The sequence below is a fragment of the Anser anser genome, assembly GCF_964211835.1.
Source record: "Anser anser genome assembly, chromosome: 6".
In the NCBI taxonomy this organism is placed as follows: domain Eukaryota; kingdom Metazoa; phylum Chordata; class Aves; order Anseriformes; family Anatidae; genus Anser; species Anser anser.
In genome coordinates, this window is record NC_139726.1 from 32,777,293 (window position 1) to 32,798,637 (window position 21,345).

At 44.0% G+C, this 21,345-nt stretch overlaps 1 protein-coding gene across 9 annotated transcripts in view; it reads left to right on the forward strand.

Annotated features, from left to right (window-relative positions):
* The window catches only part of ERBB4 (erb-b2 receptor tyrosine kinase 4), a 581,012-nt gene that overhangs the window by 19,433 nt on the left and 540,234 nt on the right, over positions 1-21,345 (forward strand). For 3 of the 9 annotated variants that reach the window (XM_083841524.1, XM_083841525.1, XM_083841528.1), the window contains exon 1: positions 65-15,062. The exons of 5 other annotated variants lie outside the window; for them this stretch is intronic. In XM_083841524.1, coding sequence (XP_083697650.1) covers positions 14,945-15,062 — 118 coding nt within the window. In that variant the 5' untranslated portion in view covers positions 65-14,944. Of the gene's footprint in view, positions 1-64; positions 15,063-21,345 lie in introns of those variants that run through there. One more of the 9 variants, XM_083841531.1, reaches the window with a different exon arrangement.

Consider the following 21,345-nt stretch of genomic DNA (forward strand, 5'->3'; position numbering starts at 1 on the left):
TGGGATTAATGACTGTCTGGGAGGAGTTGATGGCCCAAGGTGTAGCCATTAGCCCAAGGAGGGCCATTAACACCAGCCAACTATTAATTCTAAGAAAATGCCACGTGCCAAGGTCATCATTGCTATTAGAAGTTATGGGCAATGAGGAGGCAGGTGGGGGGAGAGATGAAGTAACATGAAGAATATGGATTTCAAGAAAAGGTAATATAGTTTTAATGGGTGTCTGCATGGTATACGTGTTGATTAGCCAGTCTACTTGTTCCTTTCATTTCTCACTCTTCTGTCCAAAGCTTAATGACAAGGATCACGGTGATGCTTTTCTCATTTAGTGCCCTTTCCTTAATGGTGCCTCATGCATTGGTCCAGCTCAAAGGGCACTTCATGTGTAATTCTTTTTTCCATTTACTAGAGGGCTTAATCCAACCTAGCAGCAACTAAAACCATGCAGAGCGTTATTCCTCAGTGGGAAGAGATGCTGAGTTAGTTGTCTATATGATCAGGAGGGAGAAGAAGAGTGGGGCTATTGGAAAAACCCACACATGAGCCGAGTGCTGATTCGGGATGCAACAACACAACACACTGCCCTTGGTGGTGAAGGTGCTGCAGGAATTCCCTCCCCACCCGTGGGTGCTAATTATTACCATTGCACAGGGCTTATGTTGGTTGTTTCAGGCAGCTGGTTCCCAGCAGCCTCCTGAACAGTTGTGTGGGCACAAAACTGAATTGGCAACTTGGCATGGTGAACAAGTATCTTAACCCAGGTTTCTTGCCAAAAACTTGATGTATTGGGTAACCCGTGCCTTGTGATTATTACTACAGAGGTTCAAGTGGTAGACCCTTGATTCTGGGCATAAGTTAGCAAGAAGCAAAATTGTAGTTGCTGTGTATGTTTTGAATTGTAGGGGGAAAAATAAACTCTTAATTTGAGAAGAATCAGTAAACTTTTGACATGTTTTGATGTAGTTGCTTATTATATATGTGCAATGTGCGCTCAATATGGTGTCAACAGTTGAGATTCCAGAGTGGGTGGTGGGGACAAGAGTTTGAAGACCCTCAGATCTATCAGGCTTCCTTCAATAAAGGTGTGTTTTCTAGGTCATGCTTGCCAAAGTGGCATTAAAAAAGGTGTCATTACCTTGGGAAACGGTGAATAGTGTGTTAAAGCACCTGTTTCTGTAGCGAGGGAATTGTATTTCAAGGCTGAACTGTAGTTGCCATGTGGTATATACCATGTTTTGGGATTTCGGTGGAAGGCTGAACCTAACTTCTCCCCCAAGGACCGTAGGATAAAGGTTAAGTCTTCAGATAATTGCTGTGTGTATATTCAGTTAAAAGCTTAAGAGACTGGAATTTACGTAACTCTCATTGTCACAAGTGATGGCTGTAGCTATGATCTTGGGATCTCTGACACACAAAGCAACTTGCGTGTTGCACGTCCTTTTTCCTTAGTGTACTATTCCCAGCACCAAAGGAGCGGGGCTTATGGCTACCTGCAGGTATTAATGAGCTCAGTCGAGTTTCCCTTCTTGGTGGCATCCACCCAGCAGTGAATTCCTATGGGATTCAAAGCCTGCTTTGGCTGTGACGGCTTGAATATTACAAGGGAGTTATTTAAAAAAAAATAAAATTGGAGGGGCTGTCTCAGCTGGTGAAGGAGGAAAGGAGGTATCTAATATCTACTGTATAAATAACTGATGGCTGCCTTGGGCGAGCCCTGGCCTTTGCCAGAGCAATGTATTTGCCACAGTTTTAAAATTAGGTCCGGGATGCCTCTGCTGATAGCTTTCACATGGACTAACAACAGAAAATCAGACTTTCCTGTGGCTTCTTGTTTGGCTGGAGTACATGAGGAATGAGTCTCGTGGAGGCAGGACTCGAGGGTGCCCTTTTCAATGGGGATTGTGGAGGGGCTCAGGCGGCCCTGGGGGAGTCGCAGGCACTGAGCATCCTCCCATCCCTGTACGGGCACTGCAAATCCCCATCAGAAAACTCCTCTCTGCTGGCATGTTTCTGCAGTCTTCAGTCAAGTCTAAAATCAATGTGACTTGCTGATAAAAATAGGTTGTACTTTATTTATTTAGTTTTTAGGAATTAATTCAGGCATTTAAGAAAAGTTTAGACCAGTGCGGAGACGGAAGCAATTGAAAACTCATGTTTTTCATAACTTTGTAATTTTCTTAAACATCATTGTAATGTTAATAATGATAAATAATCTGCTAAAAGCAATTATGGCCTGAATAATAATCCTAACTAATAAACAGAATGTACTGTGTAATTTTGGTCGTTTTCAGCCATCTGGCTCTGGTCTCCCTAATTGACTTAAAGCATAGTGACAATGTCAGCAACATACAGTGTTCAGCTCGGCTGAAATTCCTGAGCAGGCATTCCTTACAGAAATTGAGATTTTTTTAAAAGGAATAATAAATCAATACATCAAAATTATTACTATCTCTATTACAACAGCACAGATCATGAATCCATCAGCGTTGTCTTCCACTGAGCATAAAAACTTTATTTATAATGATTTGATTGTGTATGCTTTCATTATTTCCTGGTGAAACTGAAATTGGAAGACTTTGAATGTTTCCAAGTATCTAAATTCAAGCTGGCACTCGCTTCTGAAGCTGCCAGAATTTAAATGCCTTCAGTGTTGGCCGGGCTGAAGGCGTCTCTTAAAACTCCGGCGCTCCTTTCAGCCAGTTGCTATTTGTGTCTCGCTTTTTGGGCTTCCAGGGCTCGTGCTTGGTATCTTAGCCCCTCGGTTTCACTTGCCAGAAGGACGCAGCACCTCTGAGTTTTTGAGTTTTTGGTCTTTGATGTGCCCCGCTCCGAGCAAGTGTTTGCTGCCAGGGAGGACGCGTTTTATTGCCTGGATTTGCTTAATGGAGCACATAGCCTGCGCTGCCGTCCCTGCCGCTGACGTTTTCTGCTTAGTTTGCTGAATTTGATTATGCCATTTGGACAAGTTTTAATATTTACACACTTAGAAGGAACAATGTAAATGGCTTTAAGAAGCAGCAAGGTATGAAATGTAGCTTCTGCCCATAATTTTGTGGGGTCCTGGTGCAATAAAGCTGTGGTTAAAGTAGTTTGGGCGCTCCTACAGGGTATGTAGCAAGGTGACTTACACAGTAGCATATGTGAAAAGAAGTAAGTATAATCATAGCTACTCTCAGGTGTTGGCCCCTATCTCTTGATGTGAAGTTGACCAATGTACATCATCAGGGTTGGAGATGTAGGTTTTGCATAGATTATGAACTGAAGGGTTCACAATTAGAAAACACAATTTCTGTGAGGTCTGGTGAGGTCAAGATCTGAAGCTGGGGGGGATCTCTGCAGTCTGATCCATGCTTTTGCATGTCTGCTGATTTAGGGCTCTAGATTAATTGGTGACTCACCCAAAACTTCACAGCCCTCTAAATGGGAGTGAAAAGCTGCTTCCCTTTAAGTGAAGCTGTTGGGTCATGGCTAGGGTGGGACCTGTGCCAAAATCTGGGATGAAACTCGATTTATTTTGGGCTGAGGCACCGAGCTGCTTCCTGGCAGGATTTTAGGTGGCTTGTGGGTGAGCCGGGGAGAAGGGAGATGGCCACTAAAATCCTCTTCTGGGTTTGGTTGCTTTTTTAGCAAGCCCTGCAGAACTGTTCTCTGCTTGAGGAGCAGACTTTGTTGGCGTGTTTCTGATCAATGTAAGACCAGAGATCTGCTGGGAATACTCTAAAAAAGAAAAAAAAATGCTGTATTTGCAGTATGCAGTGCTCAGTCCGTGTCTTGTGGTAGCTGACAGGGAGATGTAAAGCCCTTGGTTAGGTTGATTGCCTTTATGATGTGCTCAATATGAGTTAACTTGTTTTCTCTACCTTCTACCATTTCATTTTGTGGTAGCAAATAAAGCCTCCATGTAGTAAACGTAATGTATACTACTGCTTGATTTTACAGGCCAGTGAATAAATGAACTTCCTCTGATATTCCATATCTTCTCCTAATAAACAGCAACGCCGCAGTGGGATTGCATGCGAGTGACTGGGAATTACTTATCGCTAGCTCGTCTCCTTAAAGTTGCTCTCCTCATGCACTTGCATGTTTTGCAGTTTACCAGCAAAATAATTTTGGACATCAGATTTGAGATTAGTGATTTACAGCTAAATCAAGGCGCTCACCCACGTGATCGTTGTTGCATCGAGGTCTGCAGCTCTGCAGTGCTGTGAAGTCAGAGGTATTTGAGAATGAATTAGTACAGCTGATTGAATCTATTGAAATGAAAAACAATGGGAAGATGTTAGGAAATTTCTGTGCTAATTGGTAACAAATGATGCTTACAGGTGAGCTGTGGGTGCCCCACCTTGGTGCTGGTGAGCTGCTAAACCAAAAACCTTGGCACCTGCCTGCTCAGCTCCTCGCTGGAGCAGAGCCCAGCCACGCTTGTTACTGACACGTGGGTTATGGCAGGAACCCTGTGGGGCTATGCTAAAAATATTCAGGTGGCCATCTGAGTGCCTGAAGTCCTTTTTTCTGAGGCATGGCGAGAAAGGTGACGAAGACTCCTCGTCTGCTGGCTGTCCTCGCAGCACAACCTGGCCGCTGAACTGCTGAGTGACAGGCAATCTGGCCTATCCATATGACCATATTGTTTTCCTCCCCTAATTAGCCTGGTCCTTACTGTGCTGATGAGGAAACAGATGCACGGAGCAGCAAATTACCTTCATCTCGCCTCCGAACAAAAAAGACACAGCACTTAATTGACTCATTTGATCTCCGGCGATTCAAAGCAAGGAAAGTGGAAATATTTAAAGGTGGCACTTGGTTTCTGGGAAGTGCATATACGTGCACTGGGGTATGCGTATGGATTTGAAGTATTGAATGCAAGGGAGATGGTGCTGCTTGTGGTGTAGCTATTTGGTGCCCCTAAGGAGAGCTTCCGACCACAAGAAAAAAGGTGGAAAAATACTGTATTACTTCCTTTGTCATCAGCAAAATATTTGCATACCTACTTGCATCAGTATTTCACTATTGTTCCTTGGTATACATCCATTTTCCTTGCTGCGTGGCATGCTGTACCCACCCCATGCTCCAGCCTCTGCTCCTGCATGAGCACTAGGTATGCCACAGGACTTCTCCTACTGTCCCTATTTTCTTTATTTTTCTGCCTTTTTTCCTCTCGTGTTTCTAAAACTATATAAGGGTACACGTCCGTCTTTTGGAAGGTGCTGATGGAGGACTGATCACATAGCTGCATGTGGCTTGTGCTTGATGCATGCTCTGGTGTTGATGCACTGTCCAGCCTCCTCTGTGTAGTTCTTGTGGTCCCTGGGAAGCTCTGGGCAGAGGTACATGTTGCACCTTCCCAAAATTTCTATGTGGACCAAAAGGATGCATCGAGCACCATGCAGCCAAGCCTTAAAAGCTGGGGGGAACTTCATCTTTTATTTTATTTTATAGCCTGCATGTGTTTATGCTGGCAGCTGTTTCAGGGGTCCCCAGGTGAAAGCCCCAGGTTGTGGCAAGTGGTCATTCCTTGAATTTAGTGGCTTGTCATGGCTGGGCTTACTTCACCGAGCCAGAAAACAGAAATCTGTTATTGAAGCTGTGGTGGTGGTCACGTCCTTCATCTGGACACCTTAAGTTAGCAGATCCTAGAACATCCTTAAGCTGCAGGTTGTCCCTCTGCTACACTGCACTAAAACCTGTCACTCGGACATCTTCCGTTTCCTTTTACCTTCTTTGCGGTGGTGTAAGGTTAGTGCATGTGCATGCACAGGGGCTGCTCAGAGATTTTGACAGAAATAACAACCTGTTGCATGCTATCAGGACATTATTGCAGACATTTTTCTAGTTGCTCCCCTGTTTCATTTTCTTATTTTCCTCCAGTTTATAAAGCACAAGCGTGGAAGAAAGCTTTTGGGCTGAAGTGGGATGGTTCAATAGGGAGAGCTCTCAAGTGCGCAGCAGATCGAACGCACGCGCCTCGCTAATTCGCTAATCAAAGTGCATCGTGCTGTAAAGAGCGCTGAGGATTGACATAATTGGAAGGACTATTTTGGTTTCAATGTGAATTATATTTGCTAGATTTGGCCATGATAAGAATCCTAACATGACTGTTAACTTGGCGGTTTTTAATTGTGAGTAATGATTGCTTTTTTTCTAATAAAAAATTGGATATGCTTATTCCATTTTACTTGAGCATAATCTTTCCAGGGGGAAAGACGTGGTCTCAGGTGGTAGGGTAGGGCTGTGTGTAAACATTGCACATGGAGGTGGATTTTTCAATCCGTGTTTTCCTCTGATTATCTAATGTGCAGTTTCTTGTACCTGAAAAGCAGGTAATTGCCTAAATAGAGCCTGCACGTGCCAGTGGCTGTTAGCAAAGAAAGTAGAAGCAAATGGTAAGCTGCAGAATATAAAAGCTATGTGCTTTACTAGAGCAAAGACAACGATACTTATAAAGCAAGAATAATGAAAAGATTACTTTAATTACCGATACATTAAGTGGCTCCCTTTTACCTAGCGTCGTATTGCTCATCTATTTAATCATCTCTTGCTTTTAACATTGCATGTGTTTTAACAGAAATGAATAAAGGAAAAATGTGTTTGCCATTGAGTCAGCCCGTTACGTTCATCATGGGCTGTTGTTTGGATTTTAAATAATTTGCTAGAGCAATACCCTCAAGTTTATGGTATTGTTATGTATTCTGAATCAGATCATCTGAGATATGGTGCGTATGTTATGCCTGCGCGCACTCCACGCCTTCTTGCAGGAAAACCAAGATCACAGGCAATGAAAATAAGGCTCACCTCTGTTCGCACTGATTATTTTGGATAAATTTGTGTGGTGGCTGTGCTGTGTTCAATGTCCCTGCTCTGGGGTGACATATGTGTGGTGTGCCTGGTCTTGGTGCTACCCCGCAGCCATGAGCACTTACGGGGCGGTTCTGGCTTTATGGGTAAGAATCAATAATGCACGGGTCAATAATAATGCACAAGAGTCCTTAGGAGCGAAAAAGAGCTTCCCATCAAGAAATGCGTGAAGCTCCTAGAAAGTACCCAGAGCCATGCTGCTCTCGTCCGATGTGAGACTCCAGTGATCTGGTGTTGATTAGAGCAGGGCATTGGGCATTGCCTGGGGACCAGTGTCTGTGGCAGTCGGGGCTCTCGTGCCCAAGAGGTGTTTTGCTGTTGCTCTGAACACTGCTGTAGGTCTGGGTTTGGTTGTGCTGGTGAAATGCCAAGGAAAACCTGTGGCTACAGGTATCCAGTGCTACCAGGAGGGAGAAAGCTTAGCCCAGCCCTACTGCTGCTCCAACATCCGTCCCCAAAGCCTGGGAGAACTCAAGACTTACTTCAGTCCTTTGTTTTTCAAGGTTATTCTCGGGCTGATTTTTTTTCGTTCTTCTGCTGTCTTGGCTGCCATTGCCAGAGCTAACAGTTCAGTCCGTGTCACTGCTCCTAGGCAGGGTGACTCTTGGCAAAGTCTTCCTGTTCCTCAGCGCAGGGGGAAGGAGTGCCCCGAGCATCCCAAGTGACTTCCCTATCAGAAAGCTCCCAGATACATGTGTTTCCCTCTGTTGGGATGGATAAACAAAGGAAGAAGGTTAAGAAATCACCGAATAACGTAGCAAAAATTTGAAGAAAAAAAAAAAACATTGCAAGAAAGAAAAATGCTATTAGTCTGAAAAATTAGTCATTAAATGTTCGGAATGCCACTAAGGACTGTGGAGCAGTGACCGCCCTGAGGATGCTGGCTGTGCTCAATGCGTCCTCAGTGCCTGGTGCATCGCACCAGGAGGTTAAATCGAGGGGTTTTCCAGCGCTCTCCTGCCTGGCGTGTCGAGTGCTGAAGGACAGGTATTTCTGTGCGTGCTACACCACTGTGCCAGTCCTCGCAGAGTGGGAAATCACTTCTTCTGCAGACAAGGTCAGAATGCCAAGTGCCTTCCTCCTTCCCCCTGCCTTCTTTCTTTCAATATTTAGTTAAGGTGGTTGAGCCGAAATCTAAGATTTTCCCCATGTCTTCGCATACATCATTGTGCAACAGTGATTCCGTAAACCAGAACAGGCCTCAATTAATCACCTTTTGAACTCGGCGGTGCAGCTAATTGAATGAAACTTGCTGGGAGAGACGCTAAATAATTAGTTTGTGTCTGTTAGGTTGTCAATGCATGGCTATTGTAACTGGACTTCTTTTTAATCGCTTTTTTTTCCTTCTGTGGCTACATTTTACATATTTTTAAAGTATAATTAGCAAGGAGAGCGAGGAAATGTTTTCCTTATTTGTCCTGAAAATAGCTAGTTGTCACTTGTGAAGATCTCAGGATTTTAGAAACGGGGAGCTAAGTGCTGCACGTGCAAAGGAAGGGCTCGTGTTTCATGGAGGGCTTCCCAAACGTGCTTCCAAAGCGATCTGCATGCCAGTGGCTTCTCAAGGGCTTAGATGAAATGTGGAGCCTTCATGTCACTTTTACCCATTGGCCTGAATCCTATTCTCTCATAACTCAATTTCTTTCTTTGGTTTTTATAGGAAAGCAAATCTAGTCTAGGCGACTATCCCAGCGCTGCGCTTGCGTGTGGTAGATCGTCTTGTGATGGCTTGGGATATGTGCGGGCTCTGCTCAAGAGGCACAGAGGTGGCATGCACCTGCATGCTGATAGTGGCAGGAAAATAGTGTTTCCCTCAATTTAAAAGTAGGCACTATGTAATTTTTGTGTTTGCCAGTGCTGCTGAAGGGTCTGGCCCCTCGCAGTGCACGCTGCAGTGTGTTTGCTCGTTTGCCTCCCAGCGTTTCGGTCCCCTTCACCTTCCCTCAATAGCACTTTTCTTTGCAGCATGAAAGCTTTGCATAGTAAGGACCTCACAACACAAGAATGAGTTACTTCCTTTTCTTTCTTTTTTCTTTTTTCCCCCGTTCTGCTTTTTGCATCCATACAGTTTTGGCTGTCTGCTGCCAAGCCAGAAGCTCCTTTGTTGTATCAATAGGGCTGGCTGAGCTGAGGGGCTCTATCCTGCTTTTACCCATGACGATTCACTAGGGATATGTGTGTGTCTGTGTGTGCTTTTTTTCCTTTTTTCTTCCCATTAGCCTCTCCGAGTAATTAGCGCGGCTTTATGCCTCACGTCGGTGAAGAGAGTAGCAGTGAAATCTGTCCGCAGTCAAGCGCAGCAGAGGCTTTTATTGAAGTTATCAAGAAGAAAAAGTCAAAATGAAAAAAGTAGTGAATTACAAGGAGTATAACAATTTGCTGCCCCTTTCATTTGTGTGGGACATGGAGCTGCAAACAGGTGGAAGATCTCGGAAGCATCTCTCGTCCTCAAGAATTCAGGACTGCAGCTCATGGTCCTTCAGACCTCCCCCCCGCTCCCAGATTAATAGTTCACATCCTGATGATGTGCATTAATTTGCATTAATTTTGATTCAAAACATTGCACAGTGAACTGTTTCCAGGTACTTTATGGAAAGCCCTGCACTGTATTGAAAAAATAAGAGATCGTGGTGAGAGTGGTGGTGTGGAAGATTTTGGCTCGCTCCATTTCTTCCACATCTGAGAGCTCGCTCCTGTGTGAAAGCCAACTTTCCCAAGTTGATGCTGCCCCTGGATTTGAAAATGGATGCAGTATTTAGTTGACTTTATGCTTAGATAACTTCCTTGCAAAATACTTAATTTTCATTAGCTTTCTGATTAGACTCCTTTTTTAAAAGCCTAGAGTTTCATGTAATAATAATTGGACATCAGTTGAACAAAGTGTAAGTCAGCAGTTTTCAGCCTCTATATCGCATTTTTTTATGGTAGATGAGATGGTTTTTGGTAGAGAGAATTGGGTGCTTTCCTCCAATTTGCTTTCTGTTGTCGTACGCTGCAAGAGGGGTGTACCCAAGAAGGACCACTTGTTGCTGGCCGAACGTGGGTCCGTGGGACAAGAGGCAGTGGATTAGGTATTGAAGGTGATGAGCATTCAGCTTGTGTATTTTCATGACCTTGAATAAGTTGATGTCCATAAATCCATATTTAGAGAACGCTGTCTGCCTTGTTTGCTCACTTTAATGGTCTGTTACCATATTTCAGCTATTTCTAGAGCTGGTCAAACTTTTTGCATGAATAACTTCCCCACTAAGGATATCTTGTTAGGTTTAAGTTACTGTCTTCTAGAAAACTTCTCTTCTTGGGTTTGTTTGTTTTTCATTTTTTCCCCAACAGTTGAGCGTTCAGACCTAGCTTAACAACTGGAAGGAAACTACTGATTTTTACCCTTTTCAGTCAACTTTGAGTCTTTGTTCTTAAACAAAAGTGAAATAAAACATCTTTACATTCTGAAATGGACATCCAAATATTTCATAAAATTGGAAAGTAAGTGGTGTTTGAATGTAAACTTAGGCTTAGGTTGTGAAGGCACCTTTTTCTTTTAAAAGGGGGAAAAAATAATAATTTTTCTAAAATAAAATTCCTTGTGGATTACATCTACATCTCTATTCTTAGCACATTCTTTGAAGCTTAAATTTAAATGCTTTTCAAGTTTGAGCAAATAACTACAACTCTAACCTAGAATGACTTGTTTAGATGTGTGTGTGTATTCAATGAGATTACTGAAATGCCATGAGAGTAAAACCCAGGTTTTGTCAATGGGATGCACTTTCAGTATTTGACTGCTTACCTTTTAATTTAAAGGTAATTTAATTTAAAATCTGCTTGTTTGTTCATTATCCAGGGGCGTGTATCTATATAGCCTGCAAATGGCTATATATGATTTTCGGTGCTCCTGTTTTAAATGATAACTTTCATAAAAGGACTGAAGTTATTATAGAGCTTGCTCTGTGCATACTTAGGAAAAAAAAAAAAGTAAATCAAAAAGTCTAACAACCCTCATCAGTCTGTAGGAGTTGGGATGAAAAGAGCTAACGATTGCTATCTAAGTGATAAATGGAGGAGCTGCTGGAAGGGCTTTGGCAACAGGAGAAGACAGATGATGGCAAAATGGCTGCTGTCTGCCTGTGTTTTGTTCTTTGAAGAATACTATGATTAAAGCATATTTAGCAGTCTAGCTCCTAACTTGGGTCTAAATGATGTTTTGAATGAAACAGTGCAGCAGTAATAAATTGGAGCAATTAGTGACTAAATATCACTTCGTCGTATAGAAGCAGTGTGCCAAAACTTCACATGGAGAGGGAAGACCTGTCTTCACTGTGTGAGATGAGCAGATACCCATGGGAAACCCATGCTGGGGTGTCTTCAGCTGATCGCTTTATGGTCTTGCCCTCTCCAGTGGATGGACTTCAATGTCATGGTCCATGGGATTGGGATCCATAAGGTTAGGAATAGCCTGCATGGAGCACTCTGTTGTGCTAGAAGGTGTCTGAAAGCACTGGGATGGGACATTGGGGATTTATCTTGGAGAAAAAAATTGATCATATCTAACTGCACACATCAGATTTGCAGTGTTCAGGCTGGTTCTGCTGGTGGCAATCCTTCTGGGGTTGAACATACTCCAAACCCATCCTCCATCCCAGTTCCCAGTTCAGTCAAGGACCAGGTTCTCCAGAGGCACCTTGTGAAGCCTCCATGGTACGCAAGATGGTGCTTGAAGCTCAGCGTAAATGCTTTGTATGAGGTAGGATGTGTTTAAGTGTGTGTAAAGGTTTTAGGGGATTGGGCTGTGAGCAGAGGGGGGACATGCTTTTTCTTCCATGCTTCTCCTGGAAAGGTCACCGAGGCAGTGGGATCCTGCCCTTGCAGGAACTACAGATTTTCCCTTTTTCTGATTCACCTGGAGCAAAGTTTCTGGAACAAAGAGGTCGGATGAGGCATTCTGGCACGGTGTGACATTTGGGTTGCACCCTGCCGTGTTGTATCAGTACCAGTACGTGGCGTGTGGCTGCACTGGTCCTGGAGGAGAGTTGTGTGCTGTCTCACCTGCTTTGTCAACAATTGCCTCTTACAGGGTGCAGTATCCACAGTGGCTGTTGTCCCCAGTTTGACAGAACTGTGTCCGAGCTTTTCTTCTCCCTTGCTCCCAGAGCCTATAAAACTGACCTCCTGGTAGGGAGACACAGGTGTGAAGTTCTTGAGCTGGTGCCAGAAGAAAGGTTGTCAGGAGAAGCCAGGAGCAATGGGAATGTAAGAAAATAAGTCTTAATGAAGAGTTACCCCTTGTTTTTCAAGAAGTTATGAAGCTTATTTATGTAGCATATGAAGTTTAACTACGAAATGGAACACTAAATTGAAAATGCAAATGCCAACTGAATAGCTGCAGCTTCAGCTGACAGTGGGCTTGTCCTTTAAATTGACTTGATTAAGATCTGCTATTCTTTTCCTAAACAAGCAGTTATATGCTGAAAATAGTACAGTGGGGTTGAATTTTGTATGTTATTAAATTTTATGTTCATACACAGTGATATATAGGTTATAAGATATCAGGGAAGATGCTTCTAGGAGTAGCTGCAAGCATGGTCAAACCCGACAGGTTTTGAACCCATATTGTTAGAAATGTATTGTTCAAATGTATTTTCATGTATTAATTTTGACCTCCCAGAGGTCAAATGCTGGGTCAGAGCTCATGTTACGGCCACGACCTTCCTGGTCCTGTAGGACACAGATACTGGCAATTTGCTGTCCTGCCCCGCTCTTCTCTGCAGGGCTCTGCAGCCTTTTCGGGATGGAGGCCATCAGCGAGGGCGATTATCTCCCTGAGGGGGGTCTGGTGAGACTCTGAAATGAGAGGCATCTGATTAGCCACACTTCACCTGCCAAGCATTGCTTATAAAAAGATGCACCTTGCTGCTAAGACTGAGTGATTAATTTGCAAGCCAGCGAGTCATTAGGTTGTGCTAACAATTACCAGATTTGATAGATTAAAGCCCGCACTAGGGTTTCTGTTGCCTTGGGAGTTTATTTACAGTTCCTGATCTGTGGCAGGCAAAGAACTCATGGTGTGACAATTACTATATAATGTCTCGATGATCCCGTCACGTTTAAAAATAACGTCCAACCAGAAAATTGTGCCCATCTGTTTGTTACGCGGGGACCCAGCCCCGCCAACCCTTCCTGTTGAGAAGCTTAGCTTCTTCCTACAAGAAGTCATCGGCCAGATGCAAGTCTCTGCAGAAAATCTTCCTTCTGTGAAACAAAAATTGGGAAGCCTGAAAGCCTGTGTTTTGCTCTGAAAGAAAAATGTGGCCCTTTAGATGATAACTAATATATATATATATATATGTACAAATGAAATGTATATATTTACATGTATGTATAAAGGGGAGATAACTTTTTACACTGTGCACAAGAAACTTCAGTTTCTTTTGTTGGAGCTGCTCCAGTTTGGCACCAAAGATGCTTGATACAGATAAAGAGCAATTTATATAGTCCAGTGGCTTTAGTTTCATAATATTCCTTCAGAACAGGCTGAGATCGTTGGGGGTGGTGGTGGCAAAAGGCAAGGAGAAGAAAGCCACCAGTTCAGTGCTCGTTCAAATCAGAAAGGCTGTTCTATAAAGTGCTGCCGATGAAATTCCCATTGCTTTCTCTTCGCAAACAAATAACCTCTCTGACAAGAGCTATTGCCCTTTCAGGGCCCGACGTGAGCATGGTACCTAGTGTTAACAGCCCTCCCTCCGTAGCAGCAAGCACACAGACGTGCCCCATGCCTCCCATCCCTTCAGGAGGCAAGGACCTGTGTCCTTGCTTATGTCAAGTTCCCGTACTTCCCCCCCCCCACCCCTTTTCCAAACAGCTTTAGCGATCAGGCCCTGTTTTAATAACTCATGAGCCTGCGCTTTTGTTTTTGCCTCTTCCAGCCGAGCAGAGAGGAGAACTTTGCCTGCCAGAAACCTCCACCAGCGCCCCAAAGGTCATGCAGCCCGTGTGATTTACGGACCCAGGGCCTGTCCCTCCTCCTCCTCATTCCCCGCATACCCTTGTGCCCATGTCATTGCTGGGCGCTCTCCCTCGCTCCCCCTGCATTGTTGTTGTTCTATTTTATTTTTTTTTAAGTTGAAATGAATGACTGTAGCTGCCCCCAATAACCAGGCTGGGGGGAACAATGTCCCCCTTGTCCTGCGCTCCCTCTTGGGCGGCTGTGGGGCTGGGAGGAGCCACTCCGTTGAGTCGGTTTTGGGGTCGTTTGGTGGCTAACTTATTTATTTTTATTTATTTTTGGTAGTCCTGCAGACTGGGCTTAACGAGATGATTCATAGCCGTTTAGTCTCCAGCGCCGTCGTATTGATTCTGCAATCATCGCTAACACATCTCTATTACTATCTTTTTGCTTTGGCTTTCGGTACATTTTCTGCCTTCCTCCTGGTAAAGCCAGTAGCAGATGACAAGAATGCTTTGAAATTACATTACAAGGACCGCAGCTGGTATAAATAGATTTTACTTTGATGGAGCTGCTCTGATTTACATTACCTGGAGATCAAACCTTAACTGTTTGTTTAACTCCTGTACTTCTGTTTAAAAATAGCACTTGGTGATAAATTCCTGTTCATTACAAGAGAAGAAAGGAAATGAAAAGGACAGCATCCTTCCACCTTTGACATTTTGTAGACAGAAAGTGTTTTTTTCTCCCTAGTTCTAAGCTGCATCATTTCTCACTTCTTTAACAGGCGTTAAAATGGTTGTCTTCAGCTTGCACTCTTGTACAGGGAAGGGAATAAAAGGAGCTCTTCTCCACCCGGGTACCTGTGCTCAGCCTAGCAGGTAGTGCCCAGGAGGCACTTTTTGTGCTCTTCCTCACCCATTTTTGCTATCTATATCCAATATATGCCTTTGGCAGGGCTGGCAGGATGCTATCAGTGGGTGAGACAACGTGTGAGGCAGCTTCTCAGGAGGAATATGAAAACCAGCTCTGTAGCTCATCATAGAGGTAACATGATAGATGGGGTGGATTTCGGTAGGGCAGTTGTAAATGAAGGAGCTATGTGTCCATCAAATGCAAGTGACGGAAGAGGAGGGAATCAGCACATGAATGCAGGTGGAAAGTGTTACTGAACAACTTGTGGAGAAACAGAAGGGAAAATTGCTTGGAAAAAAAGACGTGGAAAATCAAGTGGGATTTTCTTATACTGCCAAGATGTGGAGTGAAGGTAAAGGAGGATAAGATTGCTGTTGTTACTAAACTTTAGCAATACCTAAAATACCACCCTGAGCACAAGCACTCGTTTCTCCTTTTTGCAACAGAAGCTTCCAGTGCTGTCACAGTCTTGCACTGGTACAGGGTGGGCATCCAGAGCAGTTCAGGGCGGGGAGCGGGGGGGAAGGTGAAGATAAAACTGCTATTCACACATAGGAGATACCTGAAGAGAGAAGTGTCGTATAGATTTTGGTATTAAAAAAAATATAAGGTGGTAAAACAAGACACAGAAGTGAAAGAGAGGTATCACCTCAGTGGCCATATGTTACAGGGGGAAAAACAAAACAGGAGGATCAGCAAAGTGCAATATAAACTGCGAACCTTCTGCGCTGGGCTTAGCAGAACTTAAAATAAGTGGAAAGATAATAGACAGTGCAGCAAATAGGTCAGAAAAGAAAAATACTCCAACGCTGCTGAAGAGGTCAGCCAGCGTCTGCTTTAAGAGCTGTGACAAACAAACTTCTGTTTTCTGAAGTCGTGGTTTTGGGTCCCTGCTCTGTGCCAGGATGCAGCACACACCATTTACAGGCTGCAAAACCGAGAAAGCTGAGGGCTGGGAGTAAATTCCTGGCAGCTTTAAAGTCAGTAGAAAACATCTCTCGGGCTAGATGTCACCGTGTTTTCCGTGAAAGGGGAGGGTTTAAATTAAAGGAGCCTGTGGCTCGGTGCCTGGGGTTTTACTGGTGCAAGCAGGAGTGACTCAGTTTCCCTGTCTGTAAAATAATACAGGCGTCTTGTGCAACGGGCTTTTGAATCCTTTCCCTAACAAGCTCGGTGTTGTTGCTGCAGTGAGACAGAAGGAAATACCTGACTGTACCCAGAAGAGGAGGAAAAAACAAACAAACAAACAAACAAAACCACAGGAAACATCTGGGAGCAGAGCTGAAGCCGTCTCGAAAACCGAACCCAAATGCCTGTGCTCCTAGTGTGGTTGCAGAAGAAAAGCCGTGCCTTTCCCGAGACAGATCATATTCCTGTTAATTCCCTGCAAGGTGCCTGACAGTGTTTGCAGCATCGATGGGATGTCTGTTGGAGCAGGAAACATGGGGCTCTTCATCTTGGCCCCTTTTTCTCATGCTCTTGCTCAGGTCCTCAGTCGTTGCATCGATATTTAGCATTTGTCATGAGTTCCTTTCAGCTCTGTCACATTTGTGTACTTCCTCCTTGCTCTGTTGCTGGTTTGAAAAGCACTTGCAGGATCACAGGGATTTTTCTGGCTTTGTACAGGTCTGTGAATTATGTGTTCTGCGAGATTTTCATGCATCATGGACTATTATTATTATTATATTTTTGGCTGTAAGTCAGGAAAATATTCCTGGGGATGATGAGAGTTCACTTTTTCACCGAATTGCTTGTCTCCTAAATGCACCGAGAAGCATTTCTGTTGAGCAGCTGATCCCATCCTCTTACTGGATTCCGGCTTTTTTTCTTTTTTCTTTTTTTTTTTTTAAAAAAAGCAATTATCCAAAATTCACACTTACCTTGTCACCCAGAGACAAGGAGTCTCTTGTGTGTGGTGCAAATGCCTGCCCAAATAGCTCCGAAGTTGGGGTCTGCCTGGCACAGGGCAGTGCTAGCAGCTCGGGGGGAAGCCTTTTTCCTGAAGGCAGCTTTGGTTCGACTCGCTGTAGTTTTGGCTCAGCTCTTCCAGTGTACCAGAGGTCAGCTTATGCCCCGAAGTGCAGGCGTTTGTATTTCTTCCAAAGCTTTTAATCATCGTGGTGGTAACCCTGCTTGGTCTCCTTTTAATTTGTGGATTATTCTCATGTAGGTAGAAAAGGCAAAATGTTGAATAAATGTTTCATGATTAATGGTTTTGTCAAGAATTATTGCTGATGATGATGCAGGCATACTGGCAGTATTTTTAATTTTTTCTTGGCTGACATAAAAGCAAGGAAAAACCAGAAATATTTTTTTATTTAATATTTCAGAATCTGTCTTTTTACTGCTATTATTTTTGGGCATATAGAAGGCTGTAAATTGTGAGTAATTTAATTTTAATTAGTTCTACTAAAATCTTTATTACTTTTTTTTCCTGTTCTCTTTCCGCACAAGTGATGGCAAAAAGCAAAGGCAAATGGCTGGGAGTGTTTGTGCTCCTGTGTGGCTGTTGGAAGGTGCTGCTTTCAGACCTACCTGCGTGATGTGCACATCCCCAAAATTCTCTGTAATCCTCAAACCTGTGCTGTGCAGTGCTCAGCTCTGTTCAGAAAGGCTGCAGCAAGCAGCACTCACGCCAGGCACTAGGGAGAAGGGGTTGATGTTATTCAAGAATTGGTTGTTATGGTTATTTTAGGTATTTTTTCCTCGAGAGCCTTGTTACCTGGAGCTCAGCAGCGTCCAGTACCTGCAGGGCTTTGAAGCTGTTACTGCCCCAAATGCAGGGCTCAGCCTTTACAAATGGCACCAAAAAACCCAACTGACCACTTGTGTTTAATGAACCCGCTTGTTCGGGTGAAAAGCATTGCTGCAGATGATGGCTTTGGAAAAAAAAACAATGGAAAAAAATCCCTAATTAGATCCTATCAGGTAACCTCCCAATGAAGCAACACAAATGCTAATTACTGCTATTGGTGACAGGTAGAATTATTGAAGCATAATGCTGCTTTCAGGCTTAAAAAAAAAAAAAACAAAACCACTATATTTACAAAAAATAAGTTATTTAACACTCAACAGGGTGCATCTCAGATAGCGTGGCAATGCACCTATTAAATTTTTAGTGCCAGATTATGATTCACAGCCAGGGTACAGAAGTTGCCGAGCAGCATAAGCCAAGCAACAATTATTAATTAATCAGGTGCTGAAAGTGCCTAAAGAGAGAGCAGTAGGCAAATGATAAGAGCCTCCCTGGGATGTGATGCTCTTTTTTCTTTCTTTTTTTTTTAGATTGCAGATTAGTTAAAGCATGTATCATAATGTGATGTCCCTGTAGCAGATATTGCATCCATTATTCTTTCCACCCGTATTAATAAACCTATTGATGAATGCCCTCATTCTTTAGACTGTTCCCAAAAAATGATTTGCAATTGTAAAACCATTTAACTCGGCAACTGTGCATACTGCAAGGAAACTTTGGGAGATAACGTAAATTATTTTGACAGATTTGAAGATGCTGTTTATATCCATTAGTTGCTACAAATGCCAGGATGTTGTGATTTGACTGCCTCATTCTTCCTTGCCGAGGGAGGATGTGTTAGATCATTTCTGAAGTCACTGAAGAAGGACGAAAAACTTCTTTAGGAGGAAAATACCACGGAGTTGGTAGTTAGGTTTAGTTTTCCGCCAGGGTTATCAGTGAGATTGCCCTCTGGGGTGGGGCTGGCAGCTCTCAGGAGCATCCTACAGAACACATTGTTTGGGGACGGGACTGTGGGCTGAAGCTGGTGGCATGGGACAAAATGGCACCCTCGTGAGCGAGAAATAATGCGCCTGGTGAAGCTTATTAGTGCACCTTCAGTGGTTGTTTCTGGTGTCACGCTGCGTCTGTTTAGCTCATCATTTCCAGTGTAATTAGTTTCCTTTCTGGGAGCCCTATTGCTTGCGCACTTAAGAGCGGCTTGACTTCTCAATTTAAGGCTTTTCATTTTTATTTTTTAAAGCACTAAGTCAAGAGTATGCGTTGACAGGCAGGGCACAACCAGCAGACCAAGGGGAGAAAGTCCTGCTGCCGAGGAACAAAGCAACGTCTTTGCAAGGAGGTAGTAAAACGGCGCTGGCGGCAGCAGCACTGCTGAGGCAGAACAAACCTGAAACCTTGCTCTGTGCTGTTTTAAGCCATTATGAAGTAGGTAGTGTTGTTTTAGGATTAATGGTTGGGTTTGGTGGCATTTGGGTATTCAGTTACCATGTCATCGTGTCCATGGAGCTCTTTGTGGGGCTGCTCTGGGAACTTGGTGCGTGAACTAACTGGGCTGAAAAAACCACCCTGTTTTCCCTTCTTTGTTTTACCACAATTGTTGCGAACAAGCAGCTTAGGGTAGGGAGGGCTAACTCCTTAATTCAGCTTTGTCATTGAACATCTCCTGTTGTGGAGCTGAAGGTTTTTCTGCCTGTGCTCACTTGTGGCATCTGAACCTGGTGGTTAACACCTGCTTAGGCAGGTGTTTCTCCCAGTGCACAGTCATCCTTTGTAGTTGCTGTCCACATGCTTCTCTTAGCCCATCTGCTGTGCCTGGTCTTCTGAAGGCATCGTGTAGCTCCTGGGTATGGCTCGGGCCTGAGAGCTGGAGATGGGGTATACGTGTGGTGTTACTGGTGGTCCCTATGAGCCCCGGCCAATGCACAGCTCTTGTTTGGTATCATCCCCACTCTTCTCTTGGGAAGCTGTGGTCCGATGGCATACACCACAGCCTGGGAAGGTAAACACGTAGTTTTTTCCAGTCTAGTTTTTTCAAATGCTATCTTGTAATATATGAAATTAATCCAGAAACCTCCTAGATGGAGCTGGAGCTGGGTTGGGTTGTGCACTTGATGTATTACAAGCAATTTTTGGAGCCTCGTCATGAAGTAGACAGTGTTCAGAACAGACAGCCTGTATGGTGGTTTGGTAGGTGGGTTTTCTACGTGGGGGTCCTGGGAATGGCAATAGGACCAGTGGTCATATCTTCACTCTCCAGCTGTCATTCTTGCTTTTCATTTGCAAATGAAGATGCGAGTAACCTGCTTTTTAGCATATGGCCCATTAGCCACCTCCTCCTATTCAGATGGTAATGTGGTGGACCAGTGGTGATTTATGCTCTGACTTGTATGGAACATAACAGATTGTTTACGCTGGTAATTACGCTCATTTCCATCTCAATTGGTCCAGCTAGACCAATGCCTTCAAATAAAGACTTGTGGCAGGACAGTACTTACCCAAACTGGTTAATGGAAAAGCTTTGTGTTTGTTTTGGCTACCGCTTTGAATCGTTGGGGAACCAGACAAAGGCAGAAAGGGGGCTGCAGATGAATCATGTCTTGAGCGAGTGAAGACTTGGGGTGAGCTACCAAGTCCCAGCAGCACAATGGGTGTGAGGAATTTGATGAGGCTGAAAAAAGGCATGACTTTGAAGGAGTAGTCAGAAAACGCTGTTCTAGATTACTAGCAGATAAAAGCCAGCAGGGGACTCGGGGGATCTATATGTTTTTAATGCCGGCGAGGTTCTGGCCTCTTGACTTCCCTGGAGTGGCAGTGATTCATTCAGTTGAGTGTACAACCAACTGCCATTAATTATTCCTAGGGTAGCTGTACTAAGAGTAGCTGAGATCCTGCTGCTGTTCTCGGTAGTCAACAAGAGCTTGGCATCAAAGCAGAAGCAGTTTTTTTTCTGAAGAGGATGAATGATAGGAGTTTTATCCAGGAATGCTGGACCCAACACGGACAGTGACCTGGTGGCTTGTGAAGCCCCACCTGGTGCCGATACCGTCGTGGAGGTGGTCAGAAATGGGATTGTCAGATTTTGGGGGTTCGGGGATGGTGGCAGCAGCTGTAGTGTGGGGAGGTCGAAGCAGCCGTTGTCTCGGTGCCCCTTCTAGGACTGTCTTAAATTATTCTATATGCTCTTGTTATTTAAGGTTTAGAAGGAGTAATACAGGGAAAGGTGAGATTTATCTACCGGCAGCTAGGGAACGGCTTGGGAGCAGAGAAGTTTCCTGGACTTGGGTGTTGGATTTCTGTAGCAATAGGATGCAATTTAAGCATTACTAACGGATGAGGGGAGGTGAGGCGGTGAGCTGGTAACAGACCAAGAAAGCAATCCCAAAAGTGGCATTAATGAAGAGTAGAGCAAAGGAGTAGCACACATCTTGGGCTTCCTCTGAGCAAACTACCCCTTGGAGCTCTGCGGTGCTTGATGCATGGGGCATGGTGTGCTTACTGGTGCAGGATGTGCTGGGCAGCGAGCTGCTAATGTGTGCAGTCAGTGAGTGGTAATGGTGCAGGGCAACTTGTGATCAGAATCATAGAATCCAGTTGCAAATGACCTCAGGAAGAAAACAGTGGCAAAACAAGCCCCCCAGACCACAACCTAAAGATACAATTCAAATTGTTCAGCCAGAGGGAATGATATCTCTCACTTGACAGAAAATAAAGATGTTAAGGTAGAAAAGAGAAGTTGTTGCTGTGACTTTCTAGCACAACTCCCCAAGATCCCAGGGCCATCTTTACCGTGGGTATTATTTGTTACATACTTTTTGTACAAAACATGGAAATTATATACATATATATATTCCAAATGTGATGGGAACATTATATTTTG